This window comes from Heteronotia binoei, chromosome 7, assembly GCF_032191835.1.
Source record: "Heteronotia binoei isolate CCM8104 ecotype False Entrance Well chromosome 7, APGP_CSIRO_Hbin_v1, whole genome shotgun sequence".
NCBI lineage: Eukaryota > Metazoa > Chordata > Lepidosauria > Squamata > Gekkonidae > Heteronotia > Heteronotia binoei.
The window spans coordinates 13,552,285-13,578,977 of NC_083229.1; the positions used below are offsets into that span (position 1 = coordinate 13,552,285).

The 26,693-nt window shown below is 46.8% G+C and overlaps 1 protein-coding gene across 1 annotated transcript in view; it reads left to right on the top strand.

Annotated features, from left to right (window-relative positions):
• Positions 1 to 26,693, top strand: part of FAM135B (family with sequence similarity 135 member B) — a 209,186-nt gene that overhangs the window by 157,278 nt on the left and 25,215 nt on the right. The window contains exons 8-12 of the mRNA XM_060243091.1: positions 10,984 to 11,137; positions 13,687 to 13,736; positions 20,544 to 20,699; positions 22,297 to 22,370; positions 24,252 to 24,406. Coding sequence (XP_060099074.1) covers positions 10,984 to 11,137; positions 13,687 to 13,736; positions 20,544 to 20,699; positions 22,297 to 22,370; positions 24,252 to 24,406 — 589 coding nt within the window. The remainder of the gene's footprint in view (positions 1 to 10,983; positions 11,138 to 13,686; positions 13,737 to 20,543; positions 20,700 to 22,296; positions 22,371 to 24,251; positions 24,407 to 26,693) is intronic.

The window sequence follows — 26,693 nt, forward strand, 5'->3', positions numbered from 1 at the left end:
CCACTCTTTGCTCGACTTGCCTGGCGCAGCTGCTGCTGGCATCGTCGCCGAGTTTGCCTCTCTCTTCCTCTCCCCAGTAGCTTTGTCAAAGGGGCTTTTGAGAAGGTGCCTGCGGGCTGCAGCGGGGACTGCAGGTGGCAGGGTGGGCGCTCTAACTCTGAGATAATTTGCGAGGGGGGGGGTCCCAAGATTTTGACAGCCTAAGGGCCTCCACTGAGTTTAATCCAGCCCTGTAGCTAATGCTCTCTCTGCATCTCTTATTGTTGGGTTAGTTTCTCTGTTTTTGTCGGCAAAGGGTTCATTGAAGTTTCAGCAATGAATCGACTTGTTTCTTTTCAAAACTAAGTTTCCATTTATTGATTACAACAATGCTACTCTCTACACGGGTTCATTGAAACTGATAACGCATAAGGCAAAGGCATTGGCATTTATGGGCATACATCAAAGCATTGGGGATTTAAATCACTTCTCATCATAAAACCGCAGTCTGTCCGTTGAAAGTAACCATTTCACACGCTCCTTATCTCCAGCATAGGCAGGCTGTATCTTCCCCCTGATGGTGTCCTTGCTCGGCTCCAGCAGGCGCCTGAGAAGCGGCTGAATGTTTTGCACTTCAAAGACCTTGCCGGCCTTTGGCACCTCAACCACCCTCCTTCCTTCCCCCCTACATTCTACAATGGCACTGGTAATAGTAAGGCAAAGATTTACAGGGTTAGTTGGCAGTAAATAAACATTTCAAAATAACAGAGTTTACTTCAATGAACACAAGCTGACAGTTTTGTCCCTGGTCTCTTTAGAATCCACTAAGATGGATCTTTTTTTTTTTTTTTTTTGGCACATGGCCACAGAAGACCAATTAGGGCTGCATGACCCACCAGCTAAGTGTGGAACGGGAAGAAAAGAACATCAGTGGTTGTGATGACGTTTTCACAAAATGCTTATTAAAATGGCAGCCAATCGGAACAAAGCATCCAATGTAGGCTAGAGGAGAAAATACCAACCCGTCCTCCGATAGTGATAAAGGATGCCAAGCTTTCCACGTTTGCTTATTGTGAAGTCAGGGTGACATCTCCTGGTGCAGGCTGGCCTCAGTTGCAAAATGGCTCTCCTTGTGGATGTCAGGAGGCTGCCTTTGAGTAGGTGGAGCAGATGGGGAAGTGTTACCTGGTCTTTTGGGATGCTCTGTCTCCCTTGAGTATTCTTTGCAAGGGGTAAATGCAAAATGGCTTGGGCTGAAGGGAGATTTGTACATTCGTTTCGAGGGAACATGCTGAGCATCACTGCCCCAGACAGTGTTCCGTCTATACCTTGTGGCTAATAATCACTGATGGACCTCTGCTCCAGATGTTTCGTGAAGCTATCTATGGTCGTAGTTGCCACCACTTCCTGCAGCAGAAAATTGTTACTGGTTAATTACTCTTGGGATGAAGAAATGATTTCCTTTTATCTGTTCTAAGCCTACTGCTCATTAATTTTATCATTGGCTTCTAGACCAGGGGTAGGGAATGTTGGCTCTCCAGATGTTTTTTTTTGCCTACAACTCCCATCAGCACCAGCCATTGGCCATGCTGGCTGGGGCTGATGGGAGTTGTAGGCAAAAAAAATCTGGAGAGTCAACGTTCCCTACCCCTGGTCTAGACCATCTGTTTACTACAGCGGCTCCAGTGAGGCAGCTTCAGTCTCTTCTTCAGACAGCAAATAGCATTCAAGCCAAAGAGAGAGGGGAGATTATAAACTGCTGGTCCTACTTCTTCTTCTACCTCTTCCTCCTCCTCTTCTTCTTCTCCCACAGCATCACATGCTAATACATTTCCGAGGGTAGCTGGTCTGGCCTGCAGTAGAGCAGTGAGAATAGAATCCAGCAGCACCTTAGAGACCAACAACGTTTGTGAGGTAGAAGCTTCTGAGAGAGCCAGTTCAGCGTAGCAGTTCACAGTGCGGGCTCTAATCTGGGAGAACCGGGTTTGACTCCCCACTCTTTCACATGCACCTGCTCAGAGCTTTTTTCTCTTTTTTTGGTAGAAAAAGCCCAGCAGGAACTCACTTGCATATTAGGCCATACCCCCTGATGCCAAGCCAGCCGGAACTGCTTTCCTGTGCACTCCTGCTAAAAAAAAAAAAAAAGGTCCTGTACCTGCTTGAGTGCCTTGGGTCAGTCACAGTTCTTGAAAGAGCTGCTCTCTTGAGCAGTTCTTGAAAGAGCTCTCTCAGCCCCACCTACCTCACCACGAGTCTATTGTGGGAGAGGAAAGGGAAGGAGATTGGAAGCTGCTCTGAGACTCTGAGTGGAGGGTGGGGTATAAATCCAATCTCCTCCTCCTCCTCTTCTTCTTCTGAAAATGAAAATTTTCTTCACTGAAAATGTCAAGACAGTGTGCGACTGCAATAAAAAAGGCCAACGCCATGCTGGGAATTATTAGGAAGGGAACGGAAAACGAATCAGCCAGTATCATAATGCCCCTGTATAAATCGATGGTGCGGCCTCCTTTGGAGTACTGTGTGCAGTTCTGGTCGCCGCACCTCAAAGAGGATATTATAGCACTGGAAAAAGTGCAAAAAAGGGCAACTAGAATGATTAAAGGGCTGGAGCACTTTCCCTATGAAGAAAGGTTGAAACGCTTGGGGCTCTTTAGCTTGGAGAAACGTCGACTGTGGGGTGACAAGGTAGAGGTTTACAAGATAATGCATGGGATGGAGAAAGTCGAGAAAGAAGTCCTTTTCTCCCTTTCTCACAATACAAGAACTCGTGGGCATTCGACGAAATTGCTGAGCAGTCGGGTTAGAACGGATAAAAGGAAGTCTTTCTTCACCCAAAGGGTGATTAACATGTGGAATTCACTGCCACAGGAGGTGGTGGCAGCTACAAGCACAGCCAGCTTCAAAAGGGGGTTATAAAAATATGGAGCAGAGGTCCATCAGTGGCTATTAGCCACTATGTGTGTGTGTGTGTATATAAAATAAATAATTTTTTGGCCACTGTGTGACATAGAGTGTTGGACTGGATGGGCCATTGGCCTGATCCAACATGGCTTCTCTTATGCTCTTCTTCCTCTCCCCCTCCTCTTCTCCTCCTCCGCCTCCTCATCTTCCTCTCCTCTTTCTTTCCCGTCCTCTCATTGGCCTCTACTGGACTCAGATCTAAACTTTTTAATAACAAGATCTTAGCATCATGCCTACCTCCAAAAACCCTGGAGCAATGAGAAACAGACGCATCCTGAATGACATATGACACCTGAGCTGGGTAGTCATGTCCCTGCTGATAACTGAGTTATTAGCATGTAAATTAGGAATGCCAGACTGGGCAGGATAGAGGTCTGGCTGCCAATTCATATACTTCCTGCTGTTGAGATGCCAGGCAGAGTGAAAGAAAGGAAACGGCACATCTTGCAGACACTGTTTACCAATGGAGTGCCACTCTTTTAAAAAGGGCAACTAGAATGATTAGAAAAGGGCAACTAGAAAAGGGCAACTAGAATGATTAAAGGGCTGGAGCACTTTCCCTATGAAGAAAGGTTGAAACGCTTGGGACTCTTTAGCTTGGAGAGACATCGACTGCAGGGTGACATGGTAGAGGTTTACAAGATAATGCATGGGATGGAGAAAGTAGAGAAAGAAGTACTTTTCTCCCTTTCTCACAATACAAGAACTCGTGGGCATTCGATGAAATTGCTGAGCAGTCAGGTTAAATCGGATAAAAGGAAGTACTTCTTCACCCAAAGGGTGATTAACATGTGGAATTCACTGCCACAGGAGGTGGTGGCGGCCACAAGCATAGCCACCTTCAAGAGGGGTTTAGATAAAAATATGGTGCAGAGGTCCATCAGTGGCTATTAGCCTCAGTGTGTGTGTGTATATATAATTTTTTTGCCACTGTGTGACACAGAGTGTTGGACTGGATGGGCCATTGGCCTGATCTGACATTGCTTCTCTTATGTTCTTAAAAATGAAGGGCAATAATTCAAGCCCCCTCGTATCTCAGTGATCACAATCAGTCCAAGTCAGATTCGTCAGTGGAATGACAGCCATTTGAAACTCTTGCAAATTGGGAGAAAGAGTGAGGACGGAGTCCTTGGGCTGGATCCAGCACAGCATTTCTCTAATCACAAGGACTTCCACCTGAAGATTACAACTTTCTTGGCGACTGCTTTTCTTGGCAACCTGAAATGCCCCAGGAACAGTATGTCAGAGTATGTTTAAAATGGGACCTGTTTGCAGGTTTCTTAACCTGCAGGAGATCTAGAGGTACTGGTGGCTGTGAGGGCCTGGCTTCCACCCGCTGGCCAGCTGGCTGGGGGCAGGGGAAGCCTGTAAAACCAGGGGATCCCCTGCTGGGACCTGGGGACTGGGAAGCCTATTAAGGGTGGAGTCTAGGAAGGGCACAGTTTTGAGGAGGGGAGGGACTTCAGTGGGGAACAAGCACATAGACTCCATCCTCCAAAGCAGTGAACATAAAAAGAGCCCTGCTGGATCAGACCAATGGTCCATCTAGTTCAGCATCCTGTCTCACACAGTGGCCAACCAGTTCCTCTGGACAGACAGCAACAGAGCAAAAAGGCTGAGGCCTTCCCCCAAGCTTGCCTCCTGGCTCTGGAATTCAGAGGATTAGTGCCTCTGAATGAGGAGATTCCCCTCAGTCCCCTTGTCTAAAAGCCACTGGTAGACTTCTCCTCCATGAATCTATCTCAGGGGTAGCCAACGGTAGCTCTCCAGATGCTTTTTGCCTACAACTCCCATCGACCCTAGCCAGCATGGCCAATGGCTGGGGCTGACGGGAGTTGTAGGCAAAAAACATCTGGAGAACTACCATTGGCCACCCTGATCTATCTAATCTCCTTTTCAAGCTGTTTGTTCCTGTGACCGTCACTACATCCTCTGGCAGCGAATCCCACATTTTGATCACTCTCTGTGTCAAGGAGGGTTTCTGAGTCTCCTGCAGCTTCAGAAGTCACGTCATCGCACCGACAACATTGTGCTCCGGCTGCTCTAGGAGCGTCCAGGGAAACTCTATGGTTTTTCCAGACGCTCTAGCAATTTGGGAGGGAAAACTGTGTGGTACCATATGGTTTTCATCTGGTACCAGGACTGCAAGAAGATCCAGTAAGTCAGTCCTAAGGGAAATCAGCCCTGACTGTTCCCTGGAAGGTCAGATGCTGAAGCTGAAGCTCAAATACTTTGGCCACCCAATGAGAAGGGAGCACTCACTGGAGAAAATCTTGATGCTGGGAAAGACAGAAGGCAAAAGAAGAAGGGGAAGGCAAAAGATGAGATGGCTGGACAGTGTTTCTGATGTAACAAACATGAATTTGAGCAGACTTCGGAGGATGGTAGAAGACAGTAGGACCTGCCGTGACTTGGTCCATGGGGTTGCAAAGAGTCGGTCTCGACTGTGCGACTGAACAACAACAACAGAGTTGTCTTCCAAAATTGCTAGAGCATCTGGGAAAACCATAGAGCTTTCCCAGATGCCCCTAGAGTGGCCGGTGCACGACATTGCCAGAGTGATGACATCACTTCCAAGTGATGTCATTGTGCCGGGAGCATTGGGGGAAGATCCACCCACCAGCCCAATGTGGGCCAGTGTGTTGGGAACCTCCAGGGTGGGAGAACCCCCACCTGCCCAGGAACTTGGCCCAGGAACTTAGTGTAAAGTAGTATTTCTTTTTGTCTGTCCTGTAAAAATTCTCTTTGGCTGCTTATTGATGGCCAGCTCAGGGTGGCATGAAGCCTCCCCGGAAGTGAGCCAGCCAGAAAGGGAGTGCCCAGGAACACCTAGACAGCCCGCAAAACAGGGACATGCCCTGGACACCTCGGGGGAGTGTCCAGAGCACTCACAAACTGAAATATATTAGGTCCAATGGATTGGTAGATCACACATACTATTTTATTGGTGACTACAAACTACACAAAGGTAACATGGTGGGGCCAAGACCCTGCTTATATACACCCCCAATAACTCTCCCTTAGTCCATACCAAATCACAGCGGTCAAGCTTTGCACCACGGCTGCTCGTTGGTTGTTGTACAGAGTTTATTTTTTATATATTGAATAGGCTTATATTCCGCATTTTCCTGTAAATGGGCTCAAGGTGGATCACAGCATATAAAAATAACCATAAAAACCTAGATATCAAAAGTTAAAACACCAAATTAAAATTAACAGTAAAAACAATAAATGAAACGCACCGCCGGCGGACAGGGCATAGCAACCAGTTGTAGGCGCACCTTATGCGATGGTAATAACAACGGGTTAGCATTGTAATAAGCATGATGTCACCACAAGGGAGGCCGTATGAGTTCCATTCCTCATAGTCGTTAGGCAGACCTGCAGTTTCCCGGATGCCCCTGAAACTGCTGCAGAGCAGTAAATTCAGCGCAGTCGCTTCATGTTGCCAACCAACTCAGGACATAACACGAGCCCAGTCTGCGGCTCCCTGGCCACTTCCCGGCTGTCCAGATGGCTGGGGAGGTGCCTCGGAGGCACCCCGATCAAAAGACACCACTTCTATAGCAGTGCCTTTTTGTGTCAACTCCTGGTAAATCAGGATGGGTTGGGGGCGGGAGCAGATTGACAGGCAGCTGTGTGCGTGTGTGCGCACGCGTGCTTTTGAGGGGGCTCTCGTCTGCCATCCCTAGGGTGGCTTCTGTCGCCAGTCTGAACATTTGCCAGTCTGACTGATTTCACACTAGGCTTGATCCAGGTGGAGAGCCCTTTTGCTCCCGGCGCTTCTCTCGGTTTTCGTACAAGCTGCCCCGGAGATGGAAGTTGGCACGCTGTTTTTTCCACACCAAATGAGATCTTCTTACACGGTTTCTGCTTGCCGTGGAAAAAGCAGCGTGCCAACTCGTAGCTCTGAGGCAGCTCGTGCGAAAACCAAGAGAAGCACCAGGGCCAAAAGGGCTCTCCACCCGGAACACGCCCTAGTGCAAAATCGGTTTCTGTCAACTTTCTCCACCCTATCTATAATTTTATAAACCTCTATCATGTTCCTCTTCAGTCGTCTCTATAATGGATGACTACGAGGGTACACGATGCAGGTTTATCAACTGTCTAGAGAGCAGTTGCAGTTCTGGGTGATTGCCAGCCCCCACCTGGACGCTGACAACCCTATTAAAAGCCATGATTTTAAAAGCTGGCCTCTCCTTGATATTTCTCTCCCCCTCATAGTGCTTCAGAACTCTAAAGCTGCTCAGCAATTCTAAAGCTCCCTCAGCAACAGCAGAGGAAAGGCCAATTTTATTTATTATCTGGAGAGAATGTTTCCAGACTCCTAATTAAGAAGGATGTTATCTGGTGCTAATATCCTTTTTGATATCTCCCTCCCCCTTTAAGAGTGCAGAGGGAATGGTGGAGAACTGTGTGCGAGACTGTTAGCTGTTAATGATGGCACTTTGGGGCTGTTTTGCTTGAAAAACAGGTTGAAAAACGGAGTCCTTTAACAAGCCTCCAACTGTTTGATCTATAACACAGAGCTCCAAAGGCAAACCATTGGCTAGTTATTCAAATTGATCTTTGAAATCTGGGTCTTGTTGACGATTTTCAGTAATGACCTTGAAACGAGACAGTGAAGACAATATTGTGAAGAGAACTCCTTCAAGTCCTGCTTTTCAAGGAGACCAAAGGTGCATACTCAACTCTGATCTAAAAGAAGAAGAGGAGGAGGTGGAGGAGGAGATTGAATTTATACCCTGCCTTTCACTACCCAAAGAAGTCTCAGAGTGGCTTACAATCCCCCTCCCCACAACAGACACCCTGTGAGGTGGGGGGGGGGGGCTGAGAGAGCTGTGACAGAAACTGCTCTTGAGAGGAACACCTGCAAGAACTTGTGACTGACACAAGGTCAGATCAGCAGGTTCTTGTGGAGGAGTAGGGAATCAAACCCGTTTCTCCCAGATAAGAGTCTGTGCACTTAACCACTACACCAAACTGGCTCTCCAGGAGGAAGAGGAGATTTTTTTATACCTGGCTTTTCTCTAACTTAAGGAGTCTCAAAGTGACTTATGATCACTTTCCCTTCTTCTCTCTGTATGAAGTGGATGCATTACTCAAAGAAATATTCTCTTATTTAATTGGGGGGAATTAGCTTTAAAGGAGACAAAGCAAGAGGGGATAACTCTCCACCAATGTTTACAGGGATTTTTCCCTGAAGAGCAGTCTTAAAATAATAAAGCAGACAGATGTTCAACTGGAAAGGATTTATTAAAATTTATTATTATTAAAAGAGAAATAAAGGATAAAGCACCTATACAAACACCCTGAAAACACATACAAGGCTAGATAAAAGGAAAATCAAAGAGAGAGGAGTAGAAAGCAATTTAGGGGAGGAGCTATAATTAATAGTTGCATAGAGGTCCACAGAGACAGAAGCAAAACAACCAGCATTTCATGGATGAGAAGGAGAAAGGACCCAATGGATTAGGGGTGTGATGTTTTAGATCTGAGATAACACACACTGCTATGGAGTAGGTTGCTATAATTTATAGGGCAAAATGCTCCCTGGGGCAAGCTGACATATTAGCTCTCAAAACAATAACTTTATGGGGGGTTTTTTGAAGGTGGCCCTTAGCTAGGATCTTTTTTTGCTGTTGGGGGCATTTAAATTTCTTAGGGGGCTCTTAATTTAATTAAATTTGATTAGATTAAACATCTGCTGTGTGACTCTGCTCAGCTGGCAGGTGGTGGAAGACAGGTGAGGTGCAGAAGGATCCAGGGCAGAGGAGGAACCATGTGGTTGAAACTGGTTGCCCCTGGCTCCCTTGCCCCCTGGGGGAAGGAAGGAAGACCAGCAGGCTGGGAATTAGTGGCACCCCTAATTTGAGAGGACAGACTGCCCCTCTCAAATTGGCCAGTTTGTTGTAGTGGTGAAGTGTGCAGACTCTTATCTGGGAGAGCCAGGTTTGATTTCCCACTCCTCCACACTTGCACCTGCTGGAATGGCCTTGAGCAACACAAGATGGGGTCCATACTCCATAGTCATCCTTGGGTGTGAGAAAAAGGGTGCCCAAAGATGCTCAGTATGCCTGGTGTGCCTGATCTCCATGATACTTCCAAATTCCTCAACCAGACCCAGCTCTGAGTCAGTTTTGTGTAGCGGCTTCCCTTTAAGGCAGGCTTGGAGGAGTGCTCTACAGGGGCGAGGGGGTGCCTAACAGCACCCCCAAGGCAGGGTAGCACTCTAGACAGCCACTGTGGTGACGGCTGTCACTGAAATGTTATTTTAATCCGCACAGCCAATCAGATCTCAAATAGGCAATCAGAAGCCCTACTGGGTGGGAACCCACCTGGTCACACGCATTTTCTCAAAACACTTAGTGGGCGCCAGGAAAGGTGTTGATGGTGCCATGGTGCTTTCAAGCCCCACATTGAGGGCCCTAGGATAAGGCAGTTTCACATGTTCAAAAGGTGTGATTCCAAAGGGATAGCCATGTTAGCTTGGTGCAGTAAAAATAAACACGAATTTTGAAGCAATGTAGTAGTATTACAAAATTATTTTTTAACCATAAACTTTTTTAAAAAATTATTGTGTATATATATATATATATATATATATATATATATATATATATATATATATATATATATATATATATATATATATATATATATATATTTATGCGCGCACATGTGTGTGTTTGAACCTTGAAGTCATGTTGACTTCGGGTGATTGACCCCTACCGGGGGCCTGGAAAATATTCAGGGAGGCGGCTGAATAGAGCCTGCCCCTGTTCTCTTGACTGGGTATTCCGGAGAGGTCTCCCATCTAAGCAGGTCTTTTTTTGTAGCAGGCATGTATTTGCATATGAGGCCACACTCCCCTGATGTAGCTAATCCTCCAGGAATTGACAGGGCTCTTGTTACAGGGCCTACTGTAAGCTCCTGGAGGATTGGCTACCACCAAGGGGGTGTGGCCTAATATGCAAATGAGGTCCTGCTACAACCCCCCCCCCAAAAAAAAACCCTGCATCTAAGTACTTGCCAGGTGTGACAGAAAGCAATGGGTTAACCATAAGCTGAAGACGCACAGGGCTGCGTCAGGTGACCTGAGGGTGGGGGCAAAGTGCGGAGAGCTCTCAGGGAGAAAAAAGTTAGTGGAGTGAGAGAAACTGCTGAGGCAGGAGTGCAGTCAGTTGATGTCTGACAGAGTGGAGGCCTGTCAGAGAAGTCTGTCAGTGGTGAAGTCTGACAGAGACTGAAAGGGTCATTTCGGGCCTGGTAGAGGCTGAGAGGACAGCTGATCCTGTGAAGAAGCTGGAGACGGAGACGGGGAAGTCTTCCAGAGACTGCAAGCTTGACCAAACCAGCCAAGAGGGCTGTGTGTGTGTGAGTCAGTTAAGACCGGAATGGTCACAGACACCAGGAAACTACTCTAAAGATCTAGTGAGGAGGTTGAGGGAGTGGATGTGGGTCTGAGACACCAAGAAGGGCTGAGAGGAGAGACTCCAGTCGAGGGGTGAGACTAGACACATCGATCCCAAGAGGCCAGGCCTTGGCTAGAGGTGGAGAGTGAGTTGAAGGGAAACTGTGAACCGTGTAACTGTGAAAGATCCAAGAAAGAAAAAGTGACTGTAAGCTTGAAACAACTGAACAACATATAAGCCTGTATAAATATCTCCCATATCCCCAGTTTAAGACTTTTTGTTACAATAAATCTGTGGTTTAAGTTAAAGTTCTCGTGAGCCTATATATTTTGTGTAAAGAATAAACAAAGCTGCTGTGGTCCCATCAAAAGAAACAAGTAAAAATACCCCAAAGAGACTAAAATATAGAGATCCAGTGAGGCCTTGAGGCGGGCGCTGCTATACCAGGGTTGACCCTGTTTAACTTCTGAGATCTGATGAGATCGGGCTTGCCTTGGGTTATCCAGATCAGGGCAACCATAAGCCTTTGTGGCGTGACTTCCACTCTTTCCGTTCAACACCGTGTCGCTCCCTTGCAAACAGATGTTCTAACGCTTTGCCCCCTTCGTTTGATTTTTGTCTCGTGCAGGGCAGCTTTTACGCACCCTCTGAGAACTGCATGCAGCATGCCCACAAGTGGCATAAAGACCTCTGCCTCCTGCTGCTGAACGCCTACCAAGGCCTCCGCGTGTACTACGGCATCCTCGCAAAGGAGATCCCCAGTTTACCACAGCTGACGTTAGGTAAGGGGCCAGTCCCTGCTGGCCGGATGACATTGTGCAGTTCTGATTGTATGGCAACGGTTGGCCCGGCCTGCTTTTGCTATGCTATTCTGCCCCCTTCGGAAGATGCCAAGTCATGGTATGCTGGCTGGGAAAGTTCTTTGTACCGTAGGGATAACCCAGCATTATCTTGTGTCAGCTGCTGTTCTGTTTTCTAGGGTTCCTCACCATTTTCATTTTTTGTTGCCTGTGACTCTATTGCTTCAGGTTAATCTTTCTTTTCTGCATGCATTTTGCTCCCTCCAGCGGTCAGTTCTGCCCATCAATCAAAGGAAAGGTCCCCTGTGCAAGCACCAGTCGTTTCTGATTCTGGGGGGACGTTGCTTTCACAACATTTTCACGGCAGACTTTTTACGAGGTAGTTTGCCGTTGCCTTCCCCAGTCATCTACACTTCCCTTCCAGCAAGCTGGGGACTCGTTTGACCGACCTCGGAAGGATGGAAGGCTGAGTCAACCTCAAGCCAGCTACCTGAAAACCCAACTTCCGCTGGGGATTGAACTCAGGTCGTGAGCAGAGCTTAGGACTGCAGTACTGCAGCTTTAACACTCTGCGCCATGGGGCTCTTCCATCGATCAAAACAAGGTGGTTTTTTTTCCTGTAGTGGGAACTCTTTTGCATATTAGGTCATGCCCCCCTGAGGTAGCCAATCGTCCAAGAGCTTACAGTAGGCTCTGTATGAAGTGCCCAATAAGCTCTTGGACGATTGGCTACATCTGGGGTGTGTGGCTGTCACATCAGGGGGCTAGCGGGGTCGTCTACTGGCTGCCATCACTCCGGTGAGGATCTGTATGGAGGGCTCAGAGCACCCAAGCACCCTTGTGCTTGGGTGCTCTGAGAGCCAGTTTGGTGTAGTGGTTAAGTGTGTGGACTGTTATCTGGGAGAACCAGGTTTGATTCCCCACTCCTCCACTTGCACCTGCTGGAATGGCCTTGGGTCAGCCATAGCTCTGGCAGAAGTTGTCCTTGAAAGGGCAGCTGCTGTGAGAGCCCTCTCCAGCCCCACCCACTTCACAGGGTGTCTGTTGTGGAGGAAGGTAAAGGAGATTGTGAGCCGCTCTGAGACTCTTCGGAGTGGAGGGCGGGATATAAATCCAATATCTTCATCTTCCTCACAGGGTGTCTGTTGTGGGGGAGGAAGGTGAAGGAGATTGTGAGCCGCTCTGAGACTCTTCGGAGTGGAGGGCGGGATATAAATCCAATATCATCATCTTCTTCTTCTTCTTGTCTTCTTTATTAATAAATACCTCTTAACTGTGACCAAGGAGACATGAGAACCCACGCACTATGACAACAAAAAAAGGTTTATTATTAGTGCTCTAAAATAATAAATGGCTGATAAAGATTTAGTGCTATAGTGCAGGGGTGCCCAACGGTTACTCTCCAGATGTTTTTTGCCTACAACTCCCATCAGACCCAGCCAGCATGGCCAATGGCTGGGGCTGATTGGAGTTGTAGGCAAAAAAAACATCTGGAGAGCTACCGTTGGCCACTCCTGCTATAGTGAATATGAAACAGTAAAGGTTGGAGCAAATAAACAGAAGCCCTGACACGTTTAGCTAGACAGTCCCTACTCTAATACCAACACTCACCCTCCTGTTCTAAGAGCCCTGTAAGCTCTTGTTCTAGGAGCCCTGTAAGGTCTTGGAGGATTGGCTACATCAGGGGTGGGTGGCCTAATAGGCAAAGGAGCTCCTGCTACAAAAAAGAAAACAGAAACCAAAAAAAACCCTGGCTGTCCTTGCCCGTAATATGTACTTCGGATCCTGTCTGTGTTTCCGTTTCATTCTCTTATGCCATTCAAGGTTTGCATCTGAATCGGGAATCTGGAGTAAGGAACGCTCGAGTATTAATGACATTTCTTTTGGTTGTCTCTGTGACTTCAGTGTTTTCAGCAGTTTAAAGGGTCACCAAAGAGCCAGTTTGGTGTAGTGGTTAAGTGTGCGGACTCTTATCTGGGAGAACCGGGTTTGATTCCCCACTCCTCCACTTGCACCTGCTGGCATGGCCTTGGGTCAGCCATAGCTCTGGCAGAGGTTGTCCTTGAAAGGGCAGCTGCTGTGAGAGTCCTCTCAGCCCCACCCACCTCACAGGGTGTCTGTTGTGGGGGAGGAAGGTAAAGGAGATTGTGAGCTGCTCTGAGACTCTTTGGAGTGGAGGGCGGGATATAAATCCAATGTCTTCTTCCTCTTCTTCTACTTCTTCTTCTTAGGGTTAAATGTGAAGTACAACAAATGGCATAAAACCTGCGATACTGACCTTTCTTCTCCCTCAGTCTTATGGTAGCCCCCACCCCTAAAGAAACTCTTCTTCTGGGTATCATGGGGTTCCTCAAAAACTGCATGAGAAGTGACTCCGTCTGTTTGAATGGCTTTTATTCGGAATGGCAGACTCTTTGCTTTCCTTTTGGGGAAATGTATTTTCTTTGGTCCTCCACATCCAAGAACAGTTTCTTTCAGTTCCAAAGGCAGCAGTGCTTCTCAAGTAACCAGTCTCCCTTTCCTTCTCCTAGAGGATCTTGCCGTGGAAGAGACGCTGTCCCAACTCTCTGCTGAGGTTCAGGTACTCGTCTGATGTTATGCAATCACGTATGCGGTTCCCAAACAGGTCTGGAAGAGAAATTCTGATTGTCTGCCACAGCGGAATGCCTACTGTGAAGTACACATTGAATTAGAACACAAAATCGGTGTGCGTTTTGCTTTCCGAAGGCTGCCATTGTGACCCATGCGTGGAGCACTTTCCCTTTTGAGGGAAGGCTCAAACCATGGGCCCCCAGATCTGGGCTCCAGACTCCCCCAGAAGACGCTGCTCCTCTGAAGACCCTTCTTGCTGTGGCATGGGCAGTCCGAACATCTAAACTGGATGTCTTTTAGAAGAGCTTGTAATAAAAACAAAGCACTGTCTGTTGCTGGTGGACAGATCGCGCCCAAAGAGTGCTTGTGAATGGTTCCCCATCCTCTTGGAGAGGAGTGACAAGTGGAGTGCCTCAAGGATCTGTCCTGGGGCCTGTTTTGTTCAACATCTTTAGCAATGATTTGGATGAAGGATAGAGGGAATGCTTATTAAATTTGCTGATGATACTAAATTGGGAGGGGTTAAATACAGCAGGAGACAAAAACAGGATACAGGATGATCTTGACAGGCTGAATTTTAACAGCAATAAATTTAAGGTAGGAAAAATCCAATGAATGGTTATAGGATGGGGGAGACTTGTCTTAGCAGTAGTATGCGCAAAATGGTTCTAGGGGTCTTAGTGGACCATACGCTGAACATGAGTCAACAGTGTGATGCGGTGGCTAAAAAGGCAAATGCAATTTTGGGCTGTATCAACAGAAGTATAGTGTCCAGATCACGTGAAGTGATGGTATCGTTTTACTCTGCTCTGGTAAGACCTCACCTGGAGTACTGTGTTCAGTTTTGGGCACCACATTTTAAGAAGGATATAGACAAGCCGGAACAAGTCCAGAGGAGGGCGACGAAGATAGTGAGGGGTCTGGAGACCAAGTCCTATGAGGAAAGGTTGATGGAGCTAAGCATGTTTAACCTGGAGAGGAGGCGGCTGAGAGGTGATAGGATCACCATCTTCAAGAAGGGCTGTAATTTAGAGGATGGTGTGGAGTTTTTTTTCTGTGGCCCCAGAAGGTAGGACCAGAACCAATGGGTTGAAATTAAATCAAAAGAGATTCAAGCTCAACATTAGGAAGAATTCCTGACCGTTAGAGCGGTTCCCCAGTGGAACAGGCTTCCTCGGGAGGTGGTGGGCTCTCCTTCCTTGGAGGTTGTGATGGCTAGATGGCCATCTGACAGCATTGAAGATCCTGTGAATTTTCAGGGTGGAATTTGTGAGTTTTCGCCATTGTTCAGAGGGTTGCACTAGATGACCCTGGAGATCCCTTCCAACTCTATGTTTCTATGGTATTAAGCCACTTACAGCCACCCCTAATGAGGTCTTCAAGGCAACAGATGAGCACGGGTGATTTGCCATTGCTTTTCAATGCACAGAAGCCCTAGTTTTTTCTTAAATGAACCAAGCACTAACCATGGCTGACCCTTCACCCCCAAAGTCCCCAGATAATTCTTGAATTGGACCTGGCAACCCTAAACTGGTTGGCCACTATGTGAGACAGGACGCTGGACTTGATGGACCCTCACTAGTCGAATCCAGAAGATCCACCGATCTTCTTAGTTTCTTAAATCCTTAGTTTATTCAACTCTTTATAGAAGTCTGGTGACTTGGCATGAATGCAATCTGTGCTGTAGCCCCCTTCACATAGAAACAAGTGAAGACTTAAAAGGTTGTTCCTACCTGCCTCATTGGAGTCATAAGAACTGAGCTTGGGGACTCAGGAACAATGGGCAGGAGGATCCAAATCCCTGCTGCCCTGCTCCAATCACGGCTACCCCTGCTGATTTGAATGACCCAATAGCATGTTTGCGTGGGAACCCTGAATGTATATAGGTGGCCCCCGTTGGCCCCGTTCACCAGTCTTTCAAGTGCAGGCTACCTTATGCTGTACCTAATAAAGAGTTGCTGTTCACTGCCACCTTGCCTCTTCCATGCGTTGGACCCACTATATTAAACAAACAAACAAACAAAACTGTCCACTGTGCTGGAAAAGACTGGCAGGAACAGAAAAGGACGGGTTGTGGAGAGACTAGAAATTTTCCATTATGGGGAGAGCAGCACCATCTAATGGACAATTTGTAGTTAGCGGCCAGAAAGTCTAAAGAAAGGAAGAAGAGTGAATGCACCAAATGCAAGAGGCCGATCCAGAACATGTTTCCTTGGAAATAAATAAAGTGGAGTTCAGTGGGATTTACTGTCACAAGTGTTGATAAGGTTACCTTAGTAGACTACCTCTAGTGAAGCAGTTGTTGACATTCCTTCCTTCCTTCCTTCTCCCCCCTCCCTCCCTTTCCTCCCCCCCTCCCTCCCTCCCCCTCCCTCCCTCCCTCCCTCCCTCCCTCCCTCCCTCCCTTCCTTCCTTCCTTCCTTCCTTCCTTCCTTCCTTCCTTCCTTCCTTCCTTCCTCCCTCCCTCCCTCCCTCCCTCCCTCCTTCCTTCCTTCCTTCCTCCCTCCCTCCCTCCCTCCCTCCTTCCTTCCTCCCTCCCTCCCTCCCTCCCTCCCTCCCTCCCTCCCTCTCTCCCTTCCTTCCTTCCTTCCTTCCTTCCTTCCTTCCTCCCTCCCTCCCTCCCTCCCTCCCTCCCTCCCTCTCTCCCTCCCTCCCTCCCTCCCTCCCTCCCTCCTTCCTTCCTTCCTTCCTTCCTTCCTTCCTTCCTTCCTTCCTTCCTTCCTTCCTTCCTTCCTTCCTCCCTCCCTCCCTCCCTCCCTCCCTTCCTTCCTCCCTCCCTCCCTCCTTCCTTCCTTCCTTCCTTCCTTCCTTCCTTCCTTCCTTCCTTCCTTCCTTCGTTCCTTCCTTCCTTCGTTCCTTCCTTCCTTCCTCCCTCCCTCCCTCCCTTCCTTCCTTCCTTCCTTCCTTCCTTCCTTCCTTCCTTCCTTCCTTCCTTCCTTCCCTCCCTCCCTCTCTCCCCTCTAAACTGAGTTACTGTGAGCCAGGGGTTTTTTTTAGCCTCTGGCTCTCACATTTTTGTCTTAACTCAGGAAGGATGGCCCCAGAGCAAACTAATAAATGCAGTAGCCAAATCACTTGCTCACAACTTTAATGCCATTAGCTCACGAAGCAGAATTCTTGCTCACGAGACTCCACAGGTTAGAGGGACCATTGCTAAGTAGTCTTTTGCAGACATGGTGCTTTACAATTACACCTACACAGAGATGCATATGTCAAAAACAGTACTTTGGTAATCGAGGCTGTAGAATTACCCATAATGCAATCCGAATTGCCCCAACCTGGATGGCCCAGGCTAGCCCAATCTTGTCAGATCTCAGAAGCTAAGTAGTTCTCAATTCTAAGTAAGTTCTCAGTTCTGGTTAGTATTTGGATTTATTGAAGTATCGATTTATTTACTTTAGATTTATATGCCGCCCACTCCACAAGCAGGCTCTGGGTGGCTAATAGTCACGATAAAAGAATTTAAATTACAATTTTAAAAGAACAAAAAAAACATATATCAATCATTTTAAAGAACTAAACATTTGGTGCTATAAAAGAGATTTTGTAAGTCAGGTGGTTTAATACAAGGAAAAATAACTAGACAAAGATTATACATTATCTCAAACACTCTCATACAAAACACTTAAAGACATTCATACCCTGACAGTAGAACCCTCAATAATACAAATATAAGGACCAAAACTCCAAGTACTTCCATTAGAACTTAATGTCCATTAAACGAAGCGTGGTCCTCCACTTCTTCAAAGATCCCCAGTTCAAAATTGTTCCTGAGGAGTCCAGAAGTATTAGTAACGGAAACCTGTTGGGTTTTTTTTTCCCCCCCTGCTACTCTCTACTGTGATTCTCTTGTTTATGTCAATATCTCAGTTCTCAGTTCCCTTGTAAATCTATTAGCGGTCTTACAGATAGTGTTGCACAGTGGCATAGCAGTGGCAGCCTCCTTCCACGTTAGTTGTTGTAGGCCTGTTGAAAAAGTTCCATTTTACAGGCCCTGCGGAATTGGGAGAGATCCCACAGGGCTCTTGTGGCCTCTGGGAGAGCATTCCATAACATCGATGTTGCCACTGAGAAGGCCCTAGCCTGTGTAGGGCTTAGTCTGGCTTCCCTTGGTCCTGGGATGGATAACAAATTTAGAGTTCCCAAACGCAGTGCTTTCTGGGGTGTATATAAAGAAGACATTGGATTTATATCCCGCCCTCCACTCTGAATCTCAGAGCCTCAGAGCGGCCTACAATCTCCTTTACCTTCCTCCCCCACAACAGACACCCTGTGAGATGGGTGGGGCTGAGAGGGCTCTCCCAGCAGCTGCTCTTTCAGGGACCACCTCTGCCAGAGCTATGGCTGACCCAAGGCCATTCCAGCAGCTGCGAGTGGAGGAGTGGGGAATCAAACCCGGTTCTCCCAGATAAGAGTCTGCGCACTTAACCACTACAGGGGAAGAAGGTCTATGAGAGCTATGGCTGACCCAAGGCCATTCCAGCAGCTGCAAGTGGAGGAGTGGGGAATCAAACCTGGTTCTCCCAGATAAGAGTCTGCGCACTTAACCACTACAGGGGAAGAAGGTCTATGAGAGCTATGGCTGACCCAAGGCCATTCCAGCAGCTGCGAGTGGAGGAGTGGGGAATCAAACCTGGTTCTCCCAGATAAGAGTCTGCGCACTTAACCACTACAGGGGAATAAGGTCTATGAGAGCTCTGGCTGACCCAAGGCCATTCCAGCAGCTGCAAGTGGAGGAGTGGGGAATCAAACCCAGTTCTCCCAGATAAGAGTCTGTGCACTTAACCACTACAGGGGAAGAAGGTCTATGAGAGCTATGGCTGACCCAAGATAAGATAAGAGTCCCAGATAAGAGTCTGCGCACTTAACCACTACAGGGGAAGAAGGTCTATGAGAGCTATGGCTGACCTAAGGCCATTCCAGCAGCTGCAAGTGGAGGAGTGGGGAATCAAACCCGGTTCTCCCAGATAAGAGTCTGCACACTTAACCACTACACCAAACTGGCTCCAAATGGGGAAAGGCAGTCCCTTAGATAGACAGGTCCTCGGATGGGAAGCCACCAAAGAACACCAGGGTTGCTTTGCAGAGTCAGGCAATGGCCAGTCACCTCTGAATATCTCTTGCCTTGAAAACCCTATGGGGTAGCCATGAATCAGCTGTGACTTGACAACAAAAGATTAAAAAAAAAAAGTAAAATTTGAATTACAACCTTATACATTCGTTGACTGGAATGGATATAGGAGAGCATAACTCTGTTTTAGGAGTGTGCTGTAAATAAATGAAAGATGCCAAAACCATGCTGCAGATTTATGGGGCAATTTCTAAGAATATGACGCTGTTCTCAACGGAAGAGCTACTTCGTTGCTTTCCTTCTTGGGTCTAGGGATACCGCGGAGCTTCAGAACCGTACAAGAGGTTCTAGCAGGGCTTTTCTTGTAGCAGGAACTCCTCTGCATATTAGGCCACACACCCTGGATGTAGCCAATCCTCTAAGAGCTTACAGGGCTATCACTGCAGGGCCTACTGTAAACTCCAGAAGGATTGGCTACAGCAGGGGTGTGTGGCCTAATATGCAGAAGAGGAGGGCCAGCCCTTTCACTAGGCAAACTAGGCAGCTGTCTGCAGTGTGGCTCTGGCAAGGGTGCCGTTGAGAGCCTCGGGTGGGCGCCCATGTTGCCCTCCCACCTGCCCTCGCCTCCGTGGCAAGGGAAATACCGACGAAAGCGATGGGGAGCAGCAGTGCACCTGCACCGCAGAGCGCCGTGCGAGGCTGCCTGTCTCTCCACTGTTGCGTCAGGCGCAGGGTTGGAGTTACAGCAGCCTCACAAAGCACGCTCTGAGGTGAAGGCACTCTGCTGCTCCCTGTCGCTTTCACAGAGTGCAGAACGGGGCGCCCGGCCTAGGGCAGGCTTCCCCATGGAGCCGCTGTTGCAAAAGAGTTCCTGCTACCAAAAAAGTCCTGTATGGAGAACAATTTTTCCACGGACCAGGGGGTGAGGCGGGGCGGATTGTGTCGGGATGATACAATTGTGCACTTTATTTCTATGATTGCATTATTGCATTGTAATATATAATGAGATAATTATGCAACTCATGGCTCAGTTGCTAACAGGCCCCGGACCAGAGTTGAGGACCCCTGTCGTACTCTTCCTGTTATCTGAATCACCTGCATGTCCTATGACCGGGAATCTTGCATCAAATCTAAGTGCTTTGGGAGGATGTTATTAACTTTGCTGGTGTTGTGTCCAGTGGATATTGGTTTCTCCTGCATAAATGCATCTCAATTTGTTCTAATATTTTGAGCTTTCTGCAAACTTATCCAAACTTATATATATTTGCTTTCATGCAGACTAAATGCAGACACTTTCAGTCCACTTTGCAACTGGATTTCACTGTGCGAGATGGCAACATCCACTTGCAAATGGTCACTTGAAGTGGATTGAAACGGCATTGTTTAGCATGTATGAAGGCACCCGTTCGTTTTCCTTAGCGCTAATTTGACCTGATAATGTTGATGTTTACCGTTTTCGCACACAGCTTACCTCGCAGTCACAATCCTGTTCCCTCCGCAGCGTCTGGTCGGATTTCCCATCTGCGCCGGAGTTACAGGAAGTGCCGCGGCTTCTGCGTAGCAAACGTAAACCGCTAAAACCCAGTTTACGTTTGCTACGCAAAAGCCGTGGCACTTCCTGTAACTCCGGCGCAGATGGTGGGAAATCCGACAGATGCTGCGGAGGGAACAGGATTGTGACTGCGAGGTAAGCCGTGTGCAAAAACGGTTGTTGTGTTGTTCTAGATGCTGAATAACCCAGAGAAGATAGCAGAGCAGATCAGCAAAGATCTCACCTGGCTTTGCTCTCACCTTTTGGCGCTCTGGACCCAGTTTCTGGAGGGAGTAACCCTGCATCCTGAAGTCACAGCCTATCTCGTTCAGGAGCACCACACTCTAAGGGTAACGTCACAAAACAGTACCCAGCGATGCTTGGTTGAAGAAACTGATGCAATAAACGTTCCTAGAAGTTGGATCCAGCCAACTTTTCACTCAATATCACCTAATTTCTCTTTTCATTAAAGCTCCTGTCCCATATGGCTTTCGTGATGAAAGTTTCATCCATTCATCCATGATCCCAGGCATGGTCTTTTTGTTGGTCAAAGGGCAGCCATCCTCCCTTATGCACCAATGGAAAAGTTGGCTGGAACCAACTTAGGGTACTATGTTCATCTTTAGGCATTACTAGTTCAGTAGGTCAGTCAGTCACACTTTTATTGTGTATACCCATTGGCCATTACAAAACCAAACACAAACAACAAAACTCCCAGATAACATCATAAAAGTTCCCAGAAGGGCCAACCTCGAGAAGTTACAACACTCAATATCGCTCTTGATCTTATCTCCTTAGCTGCAAGGGCGAACAAAGAGACTCTGGGATACTTTAGCAGCATTAAAAGATAACAGAAATATAATCTTTTGAGTTTCTGAATGTGCTTTTAAGTATTCCAGCAGAATCTGACTCTGGGTGCGTTGTGGAGTGGCAAGGTAGAATATCTGAGGAAAGTTCTCTATCATAAATGAACTGCAAATGCAAAAACATTGTTCTGGTGGGAGCATTACTAGTTTCTTTTATGCACCTCAAACATTTCAATGCAAATGTTTTGTATCGAAGATTATACCTTGTGTTATGTATTATATTATATTATATTATATTATATTATATTATATTATATTATATTATATTATAGCATTGGAAAAAGTGCAGAAAAGGGCAACTAGAATGATTCAAGGGTTGGAACACTTTCCCTATGAAGAAAGGCTAAAACACTTGGGGCTCTTTATCATGAAGAAATGTTGACTGAGTGGTGACATGATAGAGGTTTACAAGATTATGCATGGGATAGAGAAGGTAGAGAAAGAAGCACTTTTCCCCTTTTCTCACGATACGAGAACTCGCGGTCATTCAATTAAATTGCTGGGCAGTCGGGTTAGAACTGGCAAAAGGAAGTCCTTCTTCACCCAAAGGGTGATTAACACATGGAATTCACTGCCACGGGAGGTGGTGGCAGCTACAAGCATTGACAGTTTCAAGAGGGGATTAGATAAGCATATGGAGCAGAGGTCTATCATTTTAGCCACAGCATATTGTTGGAACTCTCTGTCTGGGGCAGTGATGCTCTGTATTCTTGGTGCTTTGGGGGGGGGGGGTGGCAAGGGCCCTGGCCCAGTGGTGGACCTCCTGATGACACCTGGGTGTTGGACTGAATGGGTCATTTGCCTGATCCAACATGGTTTCTCGCCATTCAGAGGAACTGGGTGGCCGCCGTGTGAGACAGATGCTGGATGGGATGGATCATTGGTCTGATCCAGTAGCGCTTTTCTTAGGTTCTTCCGTTTTGATTTTGCAAATGCATCACAAGGTCATTTTAACAGGGAGAAAAACAGGCAGGTAAGCAGGGCAGGTTTGATTTTTGTGCCGCTTCTTTAAAAATTAGTTACCGTCGGCATTTGCTGTGTTGAAGATGACACGAAGAGTAACTCGTGTGTTTCTTCCCAGGTAAGAAGATTCTCAGAGGCTTTCTTTTATACTGAGCAGGAAAAGTCGGCTGGGTTGACTTTTCAGGAAAGCCTGTAAGTAACTTTTTGTTGCATCTCATCTACGTTGTGCATATAAATAATTTCGGATACCATTTTTTTAAAAAAAGGACATGAAGTGAGGTTTATCTTCAGCACCCTCCGTTGTGGAATTTCAAAGACCGTGAATAATTTTTCATGAGGGTGATATAGATGAGGGACACCTGAACTCCTGTAGGTTTGGATTGTCTAATAATAGCCACTCACAAATATGCTATTTATCATTAGGGTTTGTAGAATCTTTCGGGCTCAAGTGCCGTGTTCTACTGAAGAAAGTTTTTCTTCCAGACGTTTCGTTCTCAGCTGCGGAGAACATCCTCAGTGGCATTGCAGCCGGAGCAGGAGCTCTGACCTTCTTGGCTGCTCCGGCTGCAACGCCACTGAGGATGTTCTCCGCAGCCGAGAACGAAACGTCTAGAAGAAAAACTTTCTCCAGTAGAACACGGCACTTGAGCCCGAAAGTCTCTACAAACCCTAATGATGTTACCAGCCGTGAAAACCTGAAATCTATGCTATTTATCGATGATCAAATCACCATTCACATTGCCATTTGTTGGACACAACAGCATGCATGCAAAAAATGGAATGGAAGTTGGGGGAAAAAATGTATTGGATCACCTGATCGGCGGGAAAAGCTGCTTTCTGGCGCACACCGGCTTTCTGGCGCACTCAGGACGTTCAGCGCTCAGGACATTCCCGTGATTGGCAGGGGCAGAGGTGGGGCACCTTGAAACAGACCCAGGAGCCCGCTCTTTACTGTTTTGCCGGGTTGGTGAGTGAGTGAGTGGGAGGGAAGGAGAGAGGGGGAGGTGCTGTGCGGAGGGGGCAGAGCCACCAGAGCGGCATGGAGATCAGGGCCGCCAGCAAAGTGGCGACAGAGAGAGTAGGGGCTGGGGAAAGGTGGGGGCCATAAAGGTCCAAGGGGGGTTGGGGGCATGCCCCTGTGCTCCCCCTCCCCCGTGGCTACGGGTCTGCTGCACACCCCTAGGCCTTTAGACCCTCACTGGGATAGCCCAGGCTAGTTCAATCTCATCGGATCTCAGAAGCTAAGCAGGGTCAGCTCTGGTCAATATTTAGATGGGACACTACCAGGGGTCTTTTTGTGGCAGGAGCCATGCCCCCGGATGCAGCCAATCCTTCTGGAGCTTACAGTAGGCCCTGTACTAAAAGCCCTGTAAGCTCTTGGAGGATTGGCTACAGGGGTAGAATTCTAGCAGGAGCCTCCTTTGCATATTAGGCCACACCCCCTGATGTAGCCAATCCTTCTGGAGCTTACAGTAGGCCCTGTACGAAGAGCCCTGTAAGCTCTTGGAGGATTGGCTACATCAGGGGGGCGTGGCCTAATATGCAGAAGAGCTCCTGCTACAAAAAGAGCCCTGGAGACCACTAAGGAATGGGTCATGACACAAAGGCAGGCAAATAGCAAACCACCTCTGAATGTCTCTGGCCCTGAAAGCCTTACAGGGTTGGTATAAGTTGTCTGTGACAACGGCTGGGGAAAAAAGGCCTTTTAGGCTGGAGGAAATCTTCCAGCTCTGCTTAGTAGAGAGGTAGGATCAGGGCTTTTTTTGAGCAGGAACACACAGGATTGGCTGGCTTGATGTCAGGGGTGTGTGGCCTAATATGTGAATGAGTTCCTGCTGGGCTTTTTCTATAAACAAAAAAAGCCCTGGGTAAGATACAGGCTAACCTGATGTGCTTCTGGTATGTAGCGTTTTCCAAATATTGCTAGATGTTCCACATTTCCTTTAAGGTTATTGTTACGATGTCCAAAGTAAAGAGAAATGAATTCACGATGAGTTCATTTTTCGCAGGAAATGCAGCGTCAGCATCGCACTGAAACTCAACGTTTGCTTTCCCTTGTTCCTTTCACAACAGCATCCAGCAACACAGTCAGGTTTCTACAGAAGTCCGGAACTCTGAGTACCTCACCAGCATGCCACCCTTACCTGTAGAGTGCCTCGACATTGATGGAGACTGGAGCACGCTGCCAATCATTTTTGAAGACAGATATGTCGATTTTCCTTACAAAGGTGCGTCACGCGTATCACTTTTTTTTAAAAAGTGACTGTTGGGCTGATTCACTCCCAGAAGGCCCCAGGTTCAGTCCTCAGCATCTCCAGTTTAAAAAGGACCAGGTAGTAGGCACTGCCGAATTAATAATAATAATAATAATAATAATAATAATAATAATAATAATAATAATAATAATAATAATAAACTTTTATTTATACCCCGCCCTCCCCACCTGGGCAGGCTCAGGGTGGCTAACAAGACATTAAACCCTGTGGAGGCCCCTAGGCTATCAAAATCTTGGGGGGCCCCCAACAAATTATGTTAGAGTCTGAGCGCCTGCCCCACTGCCTATGGCCCCCGCTGCAGCCTGCAAGCACCTTCTTAAAAGCCCCTTTGACTAAGTTGTGGGGGAGAGGCAGAGAGAGGCAAACTTGGCGACAATGCCGGCAGCAACTCGGGCAAAGAGCAGCTCAGTTGCTGGCTGTGTGCGTAGTCTGGGAAGGCTGCAAGCAGGAGAAAACCGGGGGGAAGCTGGCCCGAGGCCCCTAAAGGTGTGGGGGCTCATAGGCCAGTGCCTACATGGCCTAATTGTTAATTCAGCTCTGGTAGTAGGTGATCTAAAACAAGGGTGGCCAATGGTGGCTCTCCAGATGTTTTTTGCCTACAACTCCCATCAGCCCCAGCCATTGGCCATGGGAGTTGTAGGCAAAAAAAAATCTGGAGAGCTACCGTTGGCCACCCCTGATCTAAAAGACCTTTGCCTGAGACCCTGGAGCCACTGCCAGTCTTGTGTAGACAATACTGACTTTGATGGGCCAATCATCTGATTCAGTTTAAGGCAGCTTCAAGCATTCATATATTCTATTGTACCAGTTGTCAGGGATTTTTTTTAAGAAAAAGCTCAGCAGGAACCTATTAGCATATTAGGCCACACCCCTTGACACCGAGCCAGTTCCTGTGTGTTCCTGCTAAAAAAAAAAGCCCTACTGGTTGTATGTATTCAGGGTACCGAGATACCAGTGATTTTTCATGCTCCTAAAGCGGAAACGTGTTTGCTTTTTCTGGATGAAAGACAGCAGATTTCTGAATGTTAATTGATTTGTTTTATCATTTTTAATCTTATAAGTTCAACTTACAGTCAAAGTAAACAAAAGAACATAAGGAGGATGCATATTTTCATTGGAACGGGAAAATTTTTAGGCAGCTAAGTTAATAATATCTAATATACATGACAAGGATTCAGGTTGCTTTTGAATTGAGACAGAGGTCATAACAAATGCAATCGTGTTTAGAATACCACGGAGCAAAGCATTCCTTTACCATTTCAGTAGATGACATCACGAAGGAACTTGGGTATGTTTAACCTGGAGAGGTTATGACTGAGAACTAAAATGGCTATAGCATCTCTATGGAAATCCAACACCTTGCTATCACATGAACTGTGGTTTACAAAAATCTGGGACATTGTAATAATTGATAAAATCACGGCACAACTTTCCTTGTCTGACATTTACCCCAAGGTAGCATCTTTTGAAGAAAAATGGCTTCCATTTCCGGAATGCACTGAATCGAAAAACATCTTACCTGTTAACACACCTTCTATTTCTCTCAGTATAATTCTTCCTAACTTATGCAATCCCCACTTTCTCTTTTTATTTAAATATTCCTTTTCGTTTGGCTTGGGATGGAGCAAGGCATTATTCTTAGCTTAAGAGTAAAAAATTCTAGCCCAATTATCAGTTAATTTATCCTTAATAAAATATTTATTTATTTATCGATTGATTGATTGATTGATTGATTGATTGATTGACAAACTGGATATTATCTTAAATGCTAAATAAGATGTTCTGCAATGTTATAAACACCATAGTACTTTATGCATAGTAGAATTTTGTTATATATGGAATTAATCTACTTGATACTATTTCATCCAACAAAGTTCTGTATAATTTGGAATTTTTTAAATAAACTTATCATATGCTAAACTTTAAATAAACTTATCATATGCCGGAAGAGGTAAGGGCCCCGCGGGATCTCGCTCAATTCCGCAGGGCCTGTAAGACAGTCCTCTTCCGGCTGGCTTACAACTAACCGGCACTTGGAACTTCAAACTGAGTGTAGTTTTTATAAGATCGCTGTATGTTTTTAATGTTTTAATTACGTAAACTGTGTGAAATGTTTAAATTTTAACTATGTAAACTGTGTGAAATGTTTAAATTTTTATGTTTAAACTTTTATATTCTTATGTTAGATTTTATATGCTGTAAGCCGCCCTGAGCCACCTGGTGGGAAGGGCGGGATACA